At 39.8% G+C, this 16787-nt stretch overlaps 1 protein-coding gene across 1 annotated transcript in view; it reads left to right on the forward strand.

Moving 5' to 3' along the window:
* Nucleotides 1-9889, forward strand: part of pik3c2b (phosphatidylinositol-4-phosphate 3-kinase catalytic subunit type 2 beta) — a 318516-nt gene extending 308627 nt beyond the window's left edge. The window contains exon 15 of the mRNA XM_031896848.1: nt 8705-9889. Within this exon, the coding sequence (XP_031752708.1) occupies nt 8705-8726 (22 nt within the window). The 3' untranslated portion in view covers nt 8727-9889. The remainder of the gene's footprint in view (nt 1-8704) is intronic.
* Nucleotides 9890-16787: the final 6898 nt, after the last annotated feature.

The following is a 16787-nucleotide window of genomic DNA, read 5'->3' on the forward strand; positions in this document are numbered from 1 at the left end:
GAACCCTATGGGCATTATGTAATTAAAGGCACTAAGTTTGCTCAGGAACAGAAACAACCCATAGCATCCAATCAGCAAGTAGAACTTACTGGTCACCTGCTTAAAAGCAAAGATGTTATTGGTTGCTATGGGTTACTGCTACTGGGAAAACTGTATGTATTTTTACTGATGTTGATAAGTTACACAACATTTCAGATATAGAAAACATTTACAGAATTATGTGCCAAAATAGATGCAAAGATATGTGTACTGATGCTTTTCTTTAAAGGTACTTGCCCCTAACACTTGCACTTCTGCGTTGCACTGCGGTGTCAGAAATTATGCCAGACCCTCTCTGCACTTTGCACACTGCACCTGCTTTTTTGTAACAAGAGTTTGTGGGGGTCCCCTGCAGAGGAACTTTCACACCCCCCCCCCCCAAGGAGTCTATAAAACTGTGGAAAATTTTGATTGAGAAATAAAAAGCACCAGTGATCAGTTTACCCAAACATCATCTAGCTTAATTTGGCTCACCTGGTGTTTCTCCTGCATCAAGTGCCTGGCAATGGGAGATGTACTATTACCTAATCTAACATCACTTCAATGCTTACCAATTCTCTTTGTCAAGGCCCTTGGAGTTTCTCTCACTGCAGAGCTGTGTAACTCCCTCTCCCCCCTCCCTTCAGAATCTCCTTGTCTGCCTGGTGTGGTGCACATGCCCAGTTCCAAGCCGTTTTAATGAGCATGCTCACTTGAGATGAATCTCTTCTCTACACAGCAGATGATTGAACTCTTTAACCACGCCCACAGTCAATCCTCCAATGAGCGATCTCATAGGCAGTTGCTATACTAACTCTGCCTTTGTTAAAAAGAGCTCTCTGCTCCCTCTCTTGGAACACATTCTTCTGACTGCAGGCAGGAAAGTTTAACCTTTTCACCACTGAATCTGATCTGCAGGCATTTTATAAGTCTTGCAAGCTTAAACAGTGTTTGCTGAAATACTTAAGCAGTGTACACTTCATTCCTGTTTAATTTTTAATGCCCTAACAGTTTCATTTCAAGGAAAAAAGCTGTCTGTACAGCTTTGTTTAAAAAAGCAGAAGCTTGAAAAAAAAAACCTTAAAGAGGTCAGGCGCGCGCTCTCAATGACACCACCCGGCAAAATGGCCGCCGGGTGACACGCAAAACGGAGCAGAAAAGAATGCAGTGGTGCAGGCTGTAGGAGGAAATTGAGGGAGCGGCACTTATGCGGTTTAAGTGGGGGGAAGGCGCCCTATCCATTAGAAGTGAAATTAAAATTAGGGTTGACATCTCCTTTAATCTCATACCCTTTCCCTGCCATAGGGTGATGAAACTTGTCAGAACGGACTACAAAATTGCAATTTACACAAAAAAGCATTAGAGGAAATATCTGACCTTTCAGAGCCACTCGCCCTCACTTTCAACTGACTTAAAGTCACTATAGCATCTCCTTCTAATGGGTACCCTTTTCCAATTGTACACCCTATTCTACTGATAGTCAATAATGTCCCTTTTAAAATTACCGAGTTTCACTTTCAGCAAGTCAGATTGATGCTTATATATAGTATCTTTCAATTTCTCTGTCAATTCATTCAGATCTGAAGTTGCTGATAGTGTTTTTGCAATTTAGATTTTCACCCAAGTTAGGTCTGATGAGGAGGTTGAGTTGGAGGATGAAACGCAATGTATATCCTGGTATGATGTCACCGGATGCAGACCCAAAAGTAAGTTTGTCCCTCCAAATACAAATTATTGTGTTGAAACATTTGTACAGGCAGTCGAGAGAGATATCATACATAGGGCCCGATTCACTAAAGTCCGAAATAAGGAGTGCTATTTATAGCATGCGTTAAAAATCTTATCACTTCTTATTTTTCACTCGATTCACTAAAAGGACACTTGTCATAATTAAGAAGCAATGTTCTTGGCGTTATTTATCTTGCAACAATATATTTTCAAGCAACGTGCTGCGTAATATGTTGTGTGCTGCGTAATATATTGCTTGAAAATATGTCGTTGCAAGATAAATAACGCCAAGAACATTGCTTCTTAATTATGACAAGTGTCCTTTTAGTGAATCGAGCGAAAAATAAGAAGTGATAAGATTTTTAACGCATGCTATAAATAGCACTCCTTATTTCGGACTTTAGTGAATCGGGCCCATAGGGTTGAAAAAAGACCAGAGTCCATCAAGTTCAACCCATCCAAGTAAACCCGGCACTCACAACTCACACCTACCAATCTATACACTCACATACATAAACTATATATACAACCACTAATACTAACTGTAGATATTAGTATCACAATAGCCTTGGATATTCTGATTGTTCAAGAACTCATCCAGGCCCCTCTTAAAGGTGCAACTGTTGTGATGGATTTGGAGTACTACAGACAGGAAGCTTTGTCCCAATTACAGGATGTCACGCATTATAGAGTATTGGGTGGTGATCCTACATGTGAGTTAAAAAAGCAATATAGATAGGTTGTTAAAGATCTATGAGGATGAAGGGATAATTAATAGTCGACTAAGGAGATTCTTACAAGTCGATAACCCAATTGTAGCTACCTTATATCTTCTCCCTAAGATCCACAAAGACCCTATGAAACCTCCTGGAAGGCCAATTGTTGCTGGGATGTCATCTGTTTTTCAGCTGCTGGCTATCCTTTTGGATACTGTTGTTTTTTTTGTAACTTGTAATTTTTATTGAGTTTTAATAAAGAAGGGAGGGGAGAAAAAATAAAAAAGGAGAGTCAATACAAGCAAAATATACATAGTATATAAAAGATGTATGACACTTCACTGCATTATTTTGGTGGTGGTTGTTCTGCTTGGCATAGTATATTTGTTGGGGTTTGTAGATAATGGTCAACGGAGCTTACTCTCATATCTTGGGGGGGAAGCGGTCTGTGGAGTATTGGAAGGTTGTCTCAGGGGTAGGAGACATATCCTCTTAGTTCCCATATGGACCAAATGTGTAAATAGCTGTCTTGTTTTGCATAAAATATATTCTGGATTTGAAGAGTCTGTTGTCGTTTACTTTCTTTGTGATTTCGGCAATTGTTGGTATAGTTGTTGACTTCCATTTGGAGGCTATTGCTAGTCTTGTGGCTGTGAGGATTTGGTTGAACAGTGCTTAACTGTGCTTATGCATTTTGTCAAAGGCTTGCCCAATAAAAAAGTTGATATTTACTCAGGAACTGAATATCCTAGAAGAGGGTTTATCATATTGGCTAACCATTATCTGCCCATAATGGTTGGAAAAGTGGGCATTCCCAAAATATATGGGTTAGGGTGCCTTGTGCTCCATAGTTTCTCCAGCAGAGGGGAGAGCAGTCTGGAAATAGCTTGTGAAGTTTATGTGGTACCAGAACATCATTACTTTGTAGATGTTTTCCTTTTGTCATGCACATGTTACTATTTTTTTTGCATTGGACCATATAGCATCCCAATCTGACTGGCGAAGAGGCTTCTGGCGTGCGGAGGAGGTTTAAAGTTGAAATAATACAGTTGATGGTAGTCTGCTGTTATCTGTGTCCCCAGATATGAGAGTGCATCTGTTTTGCAGCTATAATTGAAAGTCTTTTTAAGAGCGTCCAGAGTTATAACAGGGATATGTAATGGGAGAGCTTCTGTTTTACTTAGGTTTACCTTGTAGCCTGAAATTAAACCATAATTGTCCAACAAGGAGTGCAAGTTAGGGAGTGAAATTATTGGATTAGTCAGTGTTAACAAAACATTGTCTACAAAGAGGGCTATTTTGAATTGCATTGAGTTTACAGTGATACTGCTGCTAGGGGTTCTATACTAAGGGCGTAGAGAAGGGGAGATAAGGGGCAGCCCTGTCTTGTACCGTTTGTAATTGTAATAGGGTCTTGAGTTTTGCTTGGTAATTTCAGATGGGTTTGAGGATTGTTATAAAGGCTATATAATGCTATTAGAAAGGGACCTGAAAGGTTAAGATGCTTTAAAAGGGTGAATAAATAGGGCCATTGTAAGCAATCAAAAGCCTTCTCTGCATCTAGGCTTAGTAGAAGGAAAGATGAGCTTTTCCTATTGATTAGGCGTCTAATCAAATCCAGTCGATTGTGCATCTGGTGTTGTACCCTGCTTGATGGGCAAGTATAAAACCTACTTGGTCTTTATGGATCATCTTTGTTAAAATTGGGGCTAATCGATTTGCTAATATTTTGAAGAATAGTTTCAAATCTGAATTTAGGAGTGCAATTGGCCTATAGTTAGAACATAAGGTGGAGTCTTTTCCTGTTTTGGGAATCAGGGATAAAAATGAGGCTAGATTGGATGCTGGTATTGAAATTCCTGAGAGGTAGTCATTAAATAGCTTTAGTAGGTATGGTGAGAGAATGTGTGCATATATTTCACAGTATTTATACATTAGGCTGTCAGGGCCGGGTGTTTTTCCATTTGGCATATTCTTAAGGGCGTATGCTAGTTCTTCACTGGTGATTACTTTATTTAAAGTTTCTAGGTCGTTTTCGGAAAATTTTTGGAGGGGGAGTTTATTTAAAAATTGGGTGATGGATTCAGAGCCCTGGTTCTCTGCGGATGTATGTGTCCGTAAGTTATATATTTATATTATAAGTTATATATTTCTGATAGTATGTTTGAAATTGAGAGGCTATCTGGTCTGGAGTTAGGTGCCTGGAGGGAGTTGCTAGGGAGGTTATTCTAGTTTGCATTTTTTGATCTTTTAATTTCTTAGCTAGTAGTGTGTGTTGTTTGTTGCCATTTTCATAATAGTTTTGTTTAGTCCAAATTATGGCCTTCTCAGCTTCTTTATTTTTATATGATGCTAGCTCTTTGCATAGTGTGATGATTTGTGAGAGCACTGATTCAGTTTTCAGGGTATTATAGAGATTTTCAAGACTCCATAATTGTTTTTGTGTAGTTAGATAGTCCTCATTACGTTTTTTTCTTTAAATGTGAAGCTATGGAGATAAGGTGACCTCTGATTGTTGCCTTATGGGCTTCCCAAAGTGTTGGTAGAGAGGAGACCCTGCCTTCATTCTCTCTAAAGTAATCTTTGAGATTTGATTCAATCTACTTAAATTATTGGCGATAAGTCGGTAAAAATTTGTAGCTTGTGTTTACCAAAGTCCAAGGAGGTCATTTTGCGAATTTTTGCTAAAATTGCCTCTTTGGAGGTTTTAGGGCAAGTGAGAGGTGTGCTCTGTCAAAATGCCACAGATCTGGTTGTATGTCTGGGCATATTGTAGAAAATAAATTTTTTAAGTATGTCTGGATTTCCGTGTTATTTACCTCTTCTGGGACCCCTCTTATTCTGAGGTTTTGCCTTCTAGATCTGTTCTCTTGGTCTTCACAATAGGTTTCGTAATTGTGTCACTTTCCTCCTCTATATTTATAAAGCTTTGTGTTATATCATCTGTGAGCGTTTCTAGTTTGTCAGTTCTTTCTCCTATATCGTTTAACTCCCTTTGTATTTCTTAAATGGCAGCAGCTACTGCTGTGATACAGCCTGTGTGACAGTAGTTTGTAATGTGGACTGCAGTTTGCTTAACTGATCGCTCAGTATTTGAGCTGTAACTGGGGTATTGTCGGCTGTGCAGTACATTTCAGGCTGAGAAGGTGAGTGTGGAGGCGATTCAAATGCTCACAGAATCTGGAGGGGAACCGTCCATTCAGGTTGCTGTATTCTGCGCTGCATCTGACTCTTTGCCATCTTGTAGAGCCGCGTGTTTGTCAGGGCCTGCAGTCTTGTGGAGGTATGGCGACATGGTGGTGAGCTGGTCACAGAGTTTTTTCTTCCCCATTTTGTAGTGGGTGTCTCAGGGAGTTGTAGTGGCCCGAGCTGTCTTCAGTTTGCGATCGGGGGTGCTATTTTTCGGGCTAGTAAAGGAGTAATGGAGCAGAGCTCCTAGATTGTGAGTGTGCCTGCTTTCATGGTTGGCCACGCCCCCCTTTTGGACACTGTTCTAAACCCGGTGGTGATAGATCATTTGTAAGAGACACTTCAGATTTTATTAACAAAATAAATTTGGCAGGTGAGATTACAGATGATGTATTTCTCTGTACGATGGATGTGTCATCATTGTACACATCCATCCCACACAATCAGGGTATAGAAACTATTTCATTGGTGTTACAGGAATTATCGCTCCCAGATGTGTTGCCGAAATATTGTTACAATTCCTTGAATGGGTTTTGAAAAAGAATTATTTCATCTTTGAGGGCAGGTACTATGAGCAGAGCCAAGGTACGTCGATGTGTATGCTAATTTGTATATGGCCAGGCCCGGATTTGTGGGTGTGCCCCACCTAAAGGACTTCCCCCCACTGCTCCATATGGGAGTTTAAATGCCCGTGAATGCACGCTTGCATCTGTGCGGGGGTGATAGAGATGTTTGTTTGCAAAAATTTGAAGTGAGAGTGGAGGAAATGATCACACATTTTAAAAGTAGAGGCTATGATACATATCTTTTAGAAAAGTCAAAAAGGAAAGTTGAGAGAACCTGTAGATCCAATTTACTTTCAAAGAAATTATCTAAAAAATCTAACAGATTACCTTTTGTCAGCACATATTCTTGCCAGTCAGAATATGTGAAGGATACAATACATAAATATTGGCAACTACTGCACTTGGATGACAAATTACGGCCTAGGGTGTCAGAACCCCCGATGATGGCGTACAAGCGAGCTACCAATCAGAGACCAATTAGTCCATGCTTTGAGTGAACCAGCAAAAAAGCAAGGTACATGTTAAGTGGCACTAAGGGGATGTATAAATGCGGTAGTTATGTAAATTGCAATTTTGTAGTCCGTTCTGACAGGTTTCATCACCCTATGACAGGGAAAGGGTATGAGATTAAGGACTACATTAACTGCCAATGTGATTTTGTTATCTATATCCTGAAATATCCCTGTGGCAAGATATATGTGGGTGAAACTACTAGGGCCTTAACAACAAGAATTGGTGAGCATAGAAGTGATGTTAGATTAGGTAAAAGTACATCTCCCAATGCCAGGCACTTTATGCAGGAAAAACACCAGGTGAGCCAATTGCGGTTCATGGGAATTGAAAGAGTGATGGCCCCTAAATGGGGTGGTGATAGGGAATTACTGTTAAAACAACGCAAGTTAAAATGACACATCCTTATTGGTGATGTTTTCTAAATTGATTGAGGCATGTTATACTACTGGAATTAATCTTATGCACTATGAATTTTTATTGACACCATGACTATATCAATGCACCGGCACTTTATATTTAACTGATCAATATGTATATTTTGAACGGTCCTTATGTATTTTTAGATTGGCCATGCCTATTATATGATATGCACTGTCACTTTTTTTTATTAAGTATATAAATTCTGATTACTTCACTGAATAATGATTTCTTGTGAGAGAAGGAATCAAACAATATATGGATTTTGAATGATTTGGTATGCACATTAGCAGTCTACCTATCAAGCCATGCTTATTTATTAATTTTATGCATAATATTTAGTTCTCAGAATATGCACTTTCATTTTTACCACTGTCTTCATTTTTAATGATTTTATGTCTCTCACTAAGTAAATGATGTGCCATTATAATGTTATTTTTTAAATGTATACTGTTTATTTGTATAAATATCCCTCTTTTTGTATATGCGCTATGAGATTAAAGATGTTTTTCTTGAATAAGGGCATTGTGTTGGTTGCTAGGGTTGGTTGCTATGATACCAGTTTGGTTAATATGCCAATAGTACCTGCAGAATTTCCTATGTGTGTGAAGTAATACACCTGTATGCACATGCGTGAAATTGCGTGCCTGTGTGCGCATGCGCAAATTTGCGCTCCTATGTGTGCGTGCAAATTTATGCAAAAAGGCTGCGTTACTCTGCGGGAAAGTGTTCCTGCGGAAGTGACGTTGGCATACATGGCGTCACGTACCTGGAAGTAAGCCAGGTGCTTGCTGTGAGAGAAAATTGGAATTTAATGAGAGAGGGTATTTATATCTTCCACATTAGCTTATGCATCAGGATTCCCCTTGAGAAAGGCTTTCTGCCAAAACGTTCTCATCTTTGGCAAATGTATCCGCTAACCTGTGTGTCTCTTTTTGCCTGTGCACATTTTTGTGGTATGTATTATTTTACAACTTTATGTGTTATTTTCTGTAATTTTGTAATTAAAGGAACAGTAACACCAAAAAATGAAAGTGCATAAAAATAATTAATATATTATATACTATTGCCCTGCACTGGTAAAAGTTGTGTGTTTTCTACAGAAACACTACTATAGTTTATATAAATACCCTGCTGTGTAGCCATGGGGGCAGCCATTTAAATTGAAAAAAGGAGAAAAGGCACAGGTTACTAAGCAGATAACAGATAAGTAGCATAGATTCCCATTGTGTTCTACACAGTTATCTGTTATCTTCTTATGTAACCTGTGCCTTTTCTCCTTTTTTCAATTTAAATGGCTGCCCCCATGGCTACACAACAGCTAAATAGCTACTATTTAACTACTAACTAGTCTTTCTGAAGCAAACACACAACTTTTACCAGTGCAGGGCAACAGTACATTATATTTTAATTATTTTAAAACAATTTTATTTTTTAGTGTTACTGTTCCTTTAATGCAGAGCTTGTGTTTTGTAAGTCTGGCAAATGTGTGACTTGAACGGGAATACAGAAATATATTTTTACTGACATATCTATTAATTATTTTTCTTTTAACAGATGGCTATGGAACATTTTGTGAAGAAAAGCAATATAAAATAAAGTCTCATTTCATTCTTCTCCATAATGGGAAGTTTATAAAAACAAGTCCAGATGTATTTTATGCTACAGTTCATGATGTATTGCAGGGAGTGAAATTTATTAACACCCCCCCATGAATACCTGAGTGGGGGCAATGCTGAATTTCTGGTTTAGGAGACATTTTACATTTTAAATGTAACATCTTTGTGACATCACTTAACTGACCTTTAAAAGTACCAAAAATCCTTTAAGGTTCATTGTGATAATATAAGGTCTCCTCAGTACAATAGTGCCCCATTTTTATTAGCAAAAACACATTAGCAAGCACAGGGAGCATACCAACTATCAACCCAAACTGTCCCATTGCGTTGTATTAGAATTCATTTAAAAACACTCACTGCAACAACAGGATTCTAGCATAGGGAAGATTGGATAGTAATATTGTAGATATATATTTAATGTATCTCAAAAGCAGAATATATAGTGTTCACCTTATAGTGACCATAGTGACCAATGCAAGTATTTCCCATGTTTTCCCCCATTTAGAATGTATACACATGAGCCACTCAGGATAAGCTGCATTTGCCACCATTAACAAGGACTGTCTGGCTGACTATAGGTCGGGGGTATGCCATTTCTCTGGGGAAAATAAAGTAAGAGTAAGAAAATGCAGGAGACCCCTCCCCACCAGGTATAAGCCGAGGGTTACTTTTTGAGCACATTTTTAGTGCTGAAAAACTCTGCTTATACTCGAGTATATACGGTAAATAGAAATGTAACTAGATGTATAAATATTAGGAATGTTGTATATAGCCATGGCATGAAGTTATTAACAAACTTATACACAGGGGTTGATTTATTAGCACACACAATTGCACAAATGTAGTTACCTATAACAAGCAAAGCAATAGATTTATGTGCTTACAGCAGACTGATCAAAAGTAATTGCTATCTGCAGTGGTGTAATTGTGCATATATGTAAGTAAATCATCCCTATAATGTTAAACACCATCAGGCCAGGTATTTATAAATGGGTCTTTATAAATGTCTTTGTAATCCACTAATTTGCAATAACAGATTATCAACCCACTACAGGTATAGGATCCATTATCTGGAAACGCATTATCCAGAAAGTTCCAAATTACAGGAAGGCTATCTCCTATAGACCCCATTATAAGCAAATAATTCTAATTTTTAAAAATTATTTCCTTGTTCTCTGTATTAATAAAATAGTAACGTGTGCTTTATCCCAATTGAGATATAGTTAGCTTAATGGAGGCAAAACTTTCCTATTGGGTTTAATTAAAGTTTAAATTATTGTTTAGTAGACTTAAGGAATTGAGATCCATATTATCTTAAAAACCCCAGGTCGCAAGCATTCTGGATAACAAGATCCCAGACCTGTACATAGAAGCGGTTAGACACTGCTGATCTATGTTAGGGCTTATACACATGAGTGTTTTTTTATATGTTTGACACATGTTTGAGAGGCATTGTATTCTGCCTGCTAGTATTCAGAAATTTTATGGCATTTGTATTTCATTTATTTATTTTTTTTTTAAATACCATATGCTACATTTTCTTGCACTTGACATGCATTTACAAGACAATAGAACAGAGGGTTATATTTAAAAACTGACAAAACCACATATAAATACAATGGGCCCGATTCACTAAAGTCCGAAATAAGGAGTGCTATTTATAGCATGCGTTAAAAATCTTATCACTTCTTATTTTTCGCTCGATTCACTAAAAGGACACGTGTCATAATTAAGAAGCGATGTTCTTGGCGTTATTTATCTTGCAACGACATATTTTCAAGCAATATATTACGCAGCGCACAACATATTACGCAGCGTGCAATATTTTACGCAGAGCGCAATATATTACCCACGTAACCATTACTTTCTGAAGACTACTGTTCTGAAAATTTTGCGCTCTGCGTAAAATATTGCGTGCTGCGTAATATGTTGTGCGCTGCGTAATATATTGCTTGAAAATATGTCGTCGCAAGATAAATAACGCCAAGAACATCGCTTCTTAATTATGACAAGTGTCCTTTTAGTGAATCGAGCGAAAAATAAGAAGTGATAAGATTTTTAACGCATGCTATAAATAGCACTCCTTATTTAGGACTTTAGTGAATCGGGCCCAAAATGTGCTCAGAATCCATTTCTAAACACATTAAAAAATATCCATGTGTCAGAGTCCTAATAAAACACATTTTTTATAGTGGATCTGCTTGTATTTTTAGATTTAGCTTCCCTTTAGCACTGGTATAGTCTAGCAGATTTTACAGGGAAATTACAGTGCAGTAATCCATGGTCTGCTGTAATTTCCTCTAGAAATGAACTTTTTTGTTTAGCTTCACTTGAGCAGCTTTTTGAGCAGTAAACAGTGACCTTTTAGACTTAAATTTACTCTTTTCCAGTTTTCCTAGTTGCTTTGTGATTGGTCGATTGCATGGGGAGACAGCAGCTGAGCGCAGGAAAGAAGAACTGGACAGATATGTGTGGCATTTATTTAATTCAGGCAATGGGGTGGCTGAGGTAAGTTGAAACATAAACTTGTTCTGTGTAAAAGTTTTTTTTTGGGTGCATAACTTCTGCAACGAGAGCAGCTATAGAGGAAGCAGACCCCCCATGTGTGTTCTGCCTCCTCTATAGCTGCTCTCGTTGTATGGGATCCCTTATCTAGAAACCTGTTATCGAGAAAGCTCCAGATTACGGGAAGGCCTCTCTCATTTTAATCAAATAATTTTTAAAAAATTATGATTTTTTTTATTGATTTTAATTCAAAACAAAATATACATAAAATACAAAAAAATAGAGAAATTTTATTTCCTTACCATAATTTCTATTTCCAAGTCACTTTTCATGGCAGCATTCACCAACATTGGGTAATCCCCGCCCCTCTAGGTCACTAGACAGGAAAGCGTTAACACAGCATATAAGCATCCCCCCCTCCCACAGCACCTAACACAGTAACCAAGCAACTGAAGGGAGGGAAGTTGGTGAATGCTGCCATGAAGAGTGACTTGGAAATAGAAATTACGGTAAGGAAAAACATTTCTCTATTTCCCAAGTCACCATTGCAGCACTTCACCAACATTGGGAATTCCCCAAGCTAAAAAAGAAGGGAGGGACAACAAAGGCTGCTTTATAAATGGAGAATTTTCCTCCCAAATCTCGCCTCCTGGGACTGCAAACATCCAGCTTGTAATATCTTGCTGCCTTGCAGATCACTTCTGGCGGAGCCCTGGCTTCTGCCACCCAGGATGTAGCCATTGCCCTGGTGGAATGTGCTCTAAGATCCCTTGGGACCTCCCTACCAGCCAACTGATACGCCAACATGATACAGGAGACAATCCACCGACTGACCGTCACTTTAGATGGGGCCGAGCCCTTTCTTGGAACCCTTGGAATCACAAACAACTTGTTCGTTCTAAGTAAAGTGATATCTCCTGAACTAAGTCCAATGTTTGCCAAAGTCTCTCTTGTTCCGATTTTGGATTTGAACAAAATGAGGGTAAAACCACCTCTAGCTCAGAATGGAACTGGGACATTACCTTTGGTAGAAATCCAAAGACTGGCCTCATGACCACTTTGTCTTCAAACACCACAGTATGAGGTTCTTTAGCTGAGAGAGAGTATAACTCCCCGACCCAACAGGCCGATGTTACGGCCACCAAAAACAACACCTTTAAAGTTGCATGCCAGTCCAAGGCTTTCTCCAGTGGTTCAAATGGAGTGGACATCAAAGTCTTTAAGACTAAGGGCAAATCCCAGGGAGGAACTCTGGGTTTAAAATATGGACAGATCCTTTTCAAAGCATTGAAAAATCTCTTAACTAGGAGGTCCTCTGACCAGGCCTTTTCTGTCAATGCTGATAAGGCTGACACCTGGCCCCGCAATGTGCTATTGCTGAAGCCCTTCTTCTATCCTGAGAACAGGAACTGAACCACTAAGCTTGAATCAGGATGTCCTGGATCTAAACCTCTCTCCAGGGTGAAATGCGCGAAACAATTCCACATTTTATAGTACTGCGCAGAGGTAGAGTTCCTCTTTGATATTAGCAGGAAGGCCAATTATTCTTCCTGGCAAATCTTTTTTAACATCCCCTGCCTTTTAACTTCCAAGCCATCAAGGATAGATGACACACCTCCTTGCAATAAACTGGGCCCTGCGACAGCAGATTCTGCCACGGAGGAAGCTTCAACGGTGTCCCTACTGCCAACTGCCAAAGCAGCGGATACCATCCGTGAAATGGAGGACTTCCAAATTCTTGAACAATTAACTGGAATACTGCCAGATTTAGACTCCATTCGTTTGGATCTAATGTATTGCGACTGAGGAAGTCGACCTGAAGATTCTGTACTACTGGTACGTGCAAGGCGGTCAAACCTGCCAAATTCTGCTCTGCCCAAATCATTATTGGAAACACCTCCCTCATCAGACTTCTGGTCCCTCCTTGCCTCTTGGATATAGGCTACAGCTGTAGCACTGTCCGACCTGACTTTTACCCACCTTTGGGATATTTATGGGAAAAAGCCAATAATGCTTGATTTATTGCATTTAACTCCAGGACATTGGAGGAAACACCTCGACGGTCCCACAGACCTTAAGCGGTATGGTTGCCTAGGACTTCCCCCCCAACCTGATTCCGACCCCAGCTGCCACAAATAACTTCTTTAGATTCAATTCCAAACGTTTCTCCATTGGATCTTTAAATGCTGCAGCATCATCCACAGGAAGTCTTTCTTGCTAAACGAACTACCGCAGCATCCACCTTGGGAGGGCTGTCCCACATTTTGGAAAATGCCTCATCCACCAAATTTCTCTTCGCAAACTTCCCCGTAACCAACACCTTTTTCTCTGTCACCTTTCCACTCTATGGTGATTAACTCCTTGATGGACTCGTGAACTGGAAAGGTGGCTACTTTCTTTTTCAGGGAAGGAAAGAACTTATCGGCTGCTGACCCCTTAGGAGTCTCTTCCGTTAAGGTTAAAGCCTTCCTCACAGCTTTAACAGCTGCAGAATCCAATGTGGTCTCTTCTTCTGACAAAACTTCACCTTCCTCCGATACGAAAGATTGACCTTCCCCCGGGTCATACAACTTTTCCTCCGATACTTCCGACAAAGAGTCATAAATTGAATCTCTCCCTCTCTTTGATCTTTTTTGCAGTCAGGAAAGAAGAAGCTTCTTGAACCCCTTGCACCACCGCTTGCTTTATAAGGGAAACAAGTGCATCAATTTGTGGTAATCCAGCTTCCCCCAATGGTTGCTTTGTATCTGCAGACCTTCTAGCTTGAGCAGTTTCTTTGTGAGTTTCACTGTTGGCAGGGAGGCTGATATAAAAATATCAGCATTAATCTCCTGCCTAGGTACTTTCCCAGTCAAAAACCCGGAGCATTGCTTACCAGGGACCCTTAGGCTGCGACCCCTTCCCAGAGCTAGACTGTTTCATAACATTAGCTGCAAAAAGAAGGAAATCCATAAACATCATGCTTCCCAAACGGTAGAGCAAAGAAGACTTACATAAACTTGCAAGTCATTAGGATTCAGTCAAACGCTCACCATTCCGTGGTCAGACTGAATTTCGCGCCAAAACGCACAAAAATAGGCGCCCAGTATGACGTCAGAGGCGCACGCTGCATTCAGCGTGCCAACATCTGCCTCCGTGTCATTTCCGTACTTCCGCGTTTCGGTGGCACAAGTTTACCCACCGACACCATGGCAACCAACACAGTTGCGGCTTCCTCCGGTAGCGAATCATACTGGCGCCACCCGGAAACTCTACAGACTGCGCGAAACAACAGTCCGTTGCCGTGGCCTGTCTTCCTTCAAAGTAGCTGCCCTTTCGCCCAGGAGACTTCAACACGCTCTCTGGTAAGGAGCGCCTCACCAGTGACCTGGACAGGAAAAAGACTAGGTGCTGTGGGAGGGGGGGGATGCTTATATGCTGTGTTAACGCTTTCCTGTCAAGTGACCTAGAGGGGCGGGGATTACCCAATGTTGGTGAAGTGCTGCCATGGTGACTTGGGAAAAATTAGTCAGCAAGCAGAACATAGTACCGCTTTGTACATACATTTTTGAGCCAAGGTACATACAGATTTTATACCTATATCAGTAATAGCAGTAATCTCAGACACTGACATCCACAAAATCATGTAGAAAATCTAACCAATATTGCCAAACATGATCATACTCCTTTGAATATAAACTCAATGGGTCTGTAACAATGTAACATGCTCTGTTAGGAGAGTCTTCCACATGCTATTCTAGGGGTATCAGTTGAAAGCCATCTGAGGCCAAAACATTTAAGCTCATGAAACAGCAACAATGGAATTTAGTGAGATGTTTTATAACCGCAAATATCCATAATATCCATCCATAAGTCTGAACTTGAATCATAGTGGCCAGATTTAGCACGCTACTGACTTTGGGCCAGAAAGGTACAATTGTAGAGCAGCTACACATAAGTTGGAGAAAGTATGCACCTGCTAATTTGACTTAGGGTCAACAGTCATTACAATGTATTTTGACACTATACATTATAACAGGCTTAATGTAGGCTTGGTGCAGAATGAGGGTTTAAGAAAAACTGCTTCTAACATTAAAGGATAATAGGCAAAGTGTTTTTCCTCCTCCATCAAATTTGGAATGCTTAACTCTCATTTGCTTCTAAATGTATACACAGTTTGTTATTATTTTTAAGCAGTGTAAAATAAATCCATGATAATGGCTAAGCCCTGTAAATATTTACCATGTTATTTAGTATATTTTCCAACTGATGAGTTAGAAACCAGCACAGATGATGTCAGATATTGGGCAGTAGGTGTATGCGTGAGATGACAATAATACAACCAAGCTATTGCTGTAACGTTAAAATTAGCCTTGATCAACTTAGTTACATAGTTACATAGGGTTGAAAAAAGACCAGAGTCCATTAAGTTCAACCCATCCAAGTAAACCCAGCACACACAACCCACGCCTACCAATCTATACACTCACATACAGTACATAAACTATATATACAACCACTAATACTAACTGTAGATATTAGTATCACAATAGCCTTGGATATTCTGATTGTTCAAGAACTCATCCAGGCCCCTCTTAAAGGCATTAACAGAATCTGCCATTACCACATCTCTAGGAAGGGCATTCCACAACCTCACTGCCCTCACCGTGAAAAACCACCTACGCTGCTTCAAATGGAAGCTCCGTTCCTCTAATCTAAAGGGGTGACCTCTGGTGCGTTGATCGTTTTTATGGGAAAAAAAGAACATCCCCCATCTGCCTATAATCCCCTCTAATGTACTTGTACAGAGTAATCATGTCCCCTCGCAAGCGCCTCTTTTCCAGAGAAAACAACCCCAACCTCGACAGTCTAACCTCATAGTTTAAATCTTCCATCCCCTTAACCAGTTTAGTTGCCCGTCTCTGCACTCTCTCCAGCTCATTAATATCCTTCTTAAGGACTGGAGCTCAAAACTGCACTGCATACTCAAGGTGAGGCCTTACCAGGGACCTATAAAGAGGTAAAATTATGTTTTCATCCCTTGAGTCAATGCCCTTTTTTATACAAGACAGCACTTTATTTGCTTTAGTAGCCACAGAATGACAGTGCCTGGAATTAGACAACTTGTTATCTTCAAAAACCCCTAGATCCTTCTCCATTAAGGATACCCCCAACACACTACCATTCAGTAGATAGTTTGCGTTTATATTATTTCTACCAAAGTGCATAACTTTGCACTTATCAACATTGAACCTCATTTTCCAGTTTGCTGCCCAGTTTCCCAATTTTGTCAAATAGCTCTGCAAAGCGGCAGCATCCTGCATGGAACTTATGGTTTTGCACAATTTTGTGTCATCAGCAAAAATAGAAACAGTACTGTCTATGCCCACCTCCAGGTCATTAATAAACAAGTTAAAAAGCAAAGGACCAAGGACTGACCCTTGCGGTAATCCACTAACCACACTGGTCCAATTAGAAAATGTTCCATTTACCACCAATCTTTGTAATCTATCCTTCAGCCAGTTCTCTATCCAAGT

The sequence above is a fragment of the Xenopus tropicalis genome, chromosome 2 (assembly GCF_000004195.4).
Source record: "Xenopus tropicalis strain Nigerian chromosome 2, UCB_Xtro_10.0, whole genome shotgun sequence".
Lineage (NCBI taxonomy): Eukaryota > Metazoa > Chordata > Amphibia > Anura > Pipidae > Xenopus > Xenopus tropicalis.